At 62.1% G+C, this 3,910-nt stretch overlaps 1 protein-coding gene across 1 annotated transcript in view; it reads left to right on the top strand.

Annotated features, from left to right (window-relative positions):
- Nucleotides 1-1,227: 1,227 nt before the first annotated feature.
- Nucleotides 1,228-3,910, top strand: part of CDX1 (caudal type homeobox 1) — an 18,309-nt gene continuing 15,626 nt past the window's right edge. Inside the window, 2 exon segments of the mRNA XM_009322751.1 lie at nucleotides 1,228-1,289; nucleotides 2,257-2,347. Of these exon segments, the coding sequence (XP_009321026.1) occupies nucleotides 1,228-1,289; nucleotides 2,257-2,347 (153 nt within the window).

The raw sequence follows: 3,910 nt of genomic DNA, 5'->3' as shown, positions 1-3,910 counted from the left end.
GCGTGGGGGGTGAAGCGGTGATGGCTGGGCGAGAGCCCGCTGCTCCCCTGCGCTGGGCTGGCCAGATTCCCCGATTCCAGATGTGGTGGCGGCCATGTGTTGGGGGGCCCTGGCAGCCCCCCCAGAGCCGAGACAGTCTGTCGTGCAGAAGAGGAGCCAGCGAGCGTGAGAGCGGCTCATATGGGGGGCAGGTGGCAGAGGGGACGTGCTGCGCACATGGCTCTTCCCAACACTTTTCCCAAGGGATAAAGACGTGTCTGACGGGTCCCTTCATGGGGACATGTGGGCTGCCGGGAATAGCTCAGCAGAGCTGTTTCCCGGCAGCGTCTCCCCTCCAAGGACAGCATCGCTGCTCCCAACGCAGCAGGAGAGGGAGAAGCCTGCTGGTACAGTCCTGCTGGGCCCCTCGCACCGGGGATGGTCTACCTGGGGTGAGCAGGGGGTGGAAAAGCTAGCATGGACCACGCTTGAGGGCAGACCATCCTGATCCTGAGGTGGGATCTTTCCCCTGCAAACGAATGACCCCAATACCCCCTCCCGGGCTGAGAGCAGGGACAACCTCGGCAAACAAAACCTTCTCCCAGGAGAAGTCTGCAAAGGCCAGGGTTCATTGTTTTGGGATGCTGGGAGGGCCCTGGAGAGCCCATAGCATCCCGGCAAGCACATGGCAGCCCGTGCTGTACGTCCCCAGGGAGCACCCAGGGCTGCGCACTTTGTTTAGGAACAGCACGTCGGGGTTATGGCAGCTCCTGGGAAAGGCCAGCTCGGAGGAAGCACCGAAGCCAGAGGGACTCGCTTGTGAGGGCGCGTGGGCAGAAGGGAGCAGCTCAGCTACCTCTGCCTCACCCCCCCCCCCTTTCACTGCTCACCTCTATTTTTGGCGCCTGCACCCCCGTTTGTGGCACTTGCAGGACTTAGTGATTCCCCCAGGGCTGGGACAGCTGCAGTGTGGGCTGCCAGAGCTGCTCTCGGCTGAGATTTCCAGCCTCAATAAGCATCGCTAAGTGCTAGCGAGGGCTTGGGGTCATGTAGTGCAGCGTTTCTGGTGGGGACAGCAGCCACTGAGATAGGGACACTCCAGGGTATTTGGACTGCTCTGGCATCACCTGGATGAAAGTAGCTCTCCGACATCCTGCCCCATCCCAGGCGGAGCTGGGACCACAGGGAAAAGCCCGTATCCCGCGCCTGACGTGGAGAAGAGACACCAGAGCCAGGTTACCCAACACGATGGTGGGAACGGCTGTGCTGGAGTCAGTGACAGGTCCCATGTGCCAGCGGGTAAGAGGCAGGTAGGAAAGAAGCAGCAGATGTCAGCCTTTCCCACTTCTCCGAAGGTTTAACGAGGGCCAGATTCGCCCCTGGCTTCAGTTCCTTCGAGCCTCTATCAACTCCAAGTCAGCCCAGGAATTTCAGCATCGCCCTGATGTGGTGTCGAGCCGCAGACCACAAAAGAGGAGTGGCAGGTGCCGGGGAGCACGGCACCACATCTGGGCAACCCATCTGGCACAGCAGCTGTCAGCACTTGCTCCTGACTGGATCCATCTCTTGGGCCCTGGGGAGAGCTGCATGGAGGCTTCATCCAGCCCTTTCCAGAGCTCTGCCCCGGCCTCTGGAGGAACCGCTGCCCTGTGCATGGTCCTGCTTTGCCAGGGTGGCGGTGGGTGACAGCAGTGCCCAGGGAGGAAGGGGAGGCAGAAAGTGCCGGGCTCCTTCCAGAGTGACCATACAGCTGAGCACAATGTGCTGGGGAGCATCCCAGGCTGGAGAGCACCCTGCGGCACCGTGAATGCTGGTCACGGACACCACAGGGTGACAGTGGTGTCAGGAGGTAGCACTGAACCATACGCCATACGGTGCTGTGTCCCTATGGATGCTGGCCCGTTCCCTACATCCCCCGGGGTTCAGGTGCTTGGAGGAGGCACTAGCCAGCAGCGGAGGATGCTAGCCCGCCGCCTCTCCCTGCCTCGGGGTCTTTCCGCCCCCTGTCCCACGCACTCTTCCTAACCCCCATGACGAGCCTTGGTATTAAATGTGCTCCGCAGAGCCCCAGGAGGCAGCGGCAGGCTCCTGGGTGAATACTAATAGCGATGCCGTCCGGTCGCCCCAGACTTTCCCACACATCTGCAGCCACTTAATGTGGGAATCGTTAACCCTCTGCTTACGCAGTGCCTGAAACGTGGTGAAGGAGCGAAACACGGCCAGGATGCTCCCCGCCAGGCCCCGGCCACCTTCGGGACCCCGTGTCTCCTGTCGCAGGCTGGATGGGCAAGCCGTGCTCAGCACCCATCGGCTGCGCAGCGAGCACCCAGCTCTGTGCCGGTGCAGGGGGAATCGCATCACCAACCCGGTGAGAGCAAGGGCCCCGCACACGCTGGAAAGCAATGAGAGATGCCAGTGTGTGTCCCTGTCCCCAGTGCCCTTTTGAGGATAGTCCCAAGATTTGTGGCATTTGCATTTTGCCGGGAAAGCTGATCCCAAAGAGCAACACCGAGCCCTGGGGAGGGGAGAAGGGGGCTGTATGGCAGTGCTGGCAGCACATCAGTTTGGGCTATCCTGGTCCAGCACCCAACTCTCTGGGAACCAGCTCTGCGGAGCCCTCCTCAGCACGGGGGCACAAGTGCTAGCAGAGCTGCGGTTCAGGCATCTGGGAAAAGCCAAAGGGCACACGAGAGTCTGCAGTGGGGCTGATGGAGCTGAGCAGGGGGTTGTCCTCTGCAAGATGGCTGCACTGATGTCTCCGTTTCCAGAGAGGAGGCGACGCTCTCGGGGCATTCGGTGGGGCAGCTGTGCTTGCCGCATCCGTCCCTTGCTCTCTGGGATGCTGCTCCAAAGGTGTATGGCAGGAATTATGCATAGGAGACGTGCTCTGCTCTCTCTTTCCTCCTGCTGCAGGAGGGTGGCAGGAGAAGCTGGGGAATGGGAGGAAGGTGCTGGCTGGGCTGGGGTGCGCATGGGGCCACGCAGCTCTGGGATGTGCTGGTCTGAGGCCACAGGTTTGCCTTTGGGAGCAACAGGGGCTGGGGAGAGTGGGGAGGCCACGGGCCCATGGGGCTGCCAGGGAGGTGGTGGAGCAGGAGGCTCTGGGGGGAAAGGGGAGTGAGGGGAGGCACCTACCCGACCCTCTGCGGGCATCTTCCTGCCCTGCTGAAACCATGGTGGGGGTTCAGAGCAAGCTGGGGGACAAGGCAGGGCTTGGTTTCCTGGGGTGAGTGCCTCCTCCATGGGAGGAGGAGGTGGTGGGGTGGTCTCCCCTGCAAACCTGCTCCATCTGTGATAGCTGCTTGCAGCCTGGCCCTGGGGACCTCCCGGCCCTCCCTTCCCCAGCTCTCCTGCTTCCAGGAGATGGCATCACTCGATCACGGATAGCAGCACCGAGCCCCAGGGAGCGTCGGGGGAACCCTGGCCGCTTTCCCTCTCCGCTGTATCTGCCTGGTTTCCACCAGGAATCTCAGGGCTGGAGGACTAGCAGGAGCTCCCCAGGCTGGGTTTGCTGCTGGGGGTCTCTGGGGTGGATAGAGAGGGTACTGCCACCTCCTCTCATCCAGCTGGGGACCCCCGGGGGCTCTGGCAGCCCCTGACCTGTTCACCCATGGGACCCTGGTGTGGGTGGCATCCTGGGGCACTGAGGGTCCCCAGCAGTACCCTTCAGTACTGGGGGAGGAGCAGCTGGGATGCTCCTCGGGGAGCCCATGGAGGGGAGCCCATGGAGGGCTCCTCCCCTGCCTCTCCCCCAGCATAAACTTTGCCAACCATAATACTCACCAGCAATAAACAGGCCAAAGAAAAGGAAAAGAGGGAAGTTATCATCGGTGGATCTTTATGGCCCAATTGTCTTCCCCTGCCCCCTGCGCCCTGTGCCGAGGGAGCTTGTGGCTGGTAGCAGGCCCCTCGGGCTGCTGCGCCCCCCTGC

The sequence above is a fragment of the Pygoscelis adeliae genome, unplaced genomic scaffold, assembly GCF_000699105.1.
Source record: "Pygoscelis adeliae isolate BGI_AS28 unplaced genomic scaffold, ASM69910v1 Scaffold34, whole genome shotgun sequence".
Classification (NCBI taxonomy): Eukaryota; Metazoa; Chordata; class Aves; order Sphenisciformes; family Spheniscidae; genus Pygoscelis; species Pygoscelis adeliae.
The sequence above is the reverse complement of the archived record's forward strand: the minus strand, read 5'-3'. Positions and strand labels throughout refer to the sequence as shown.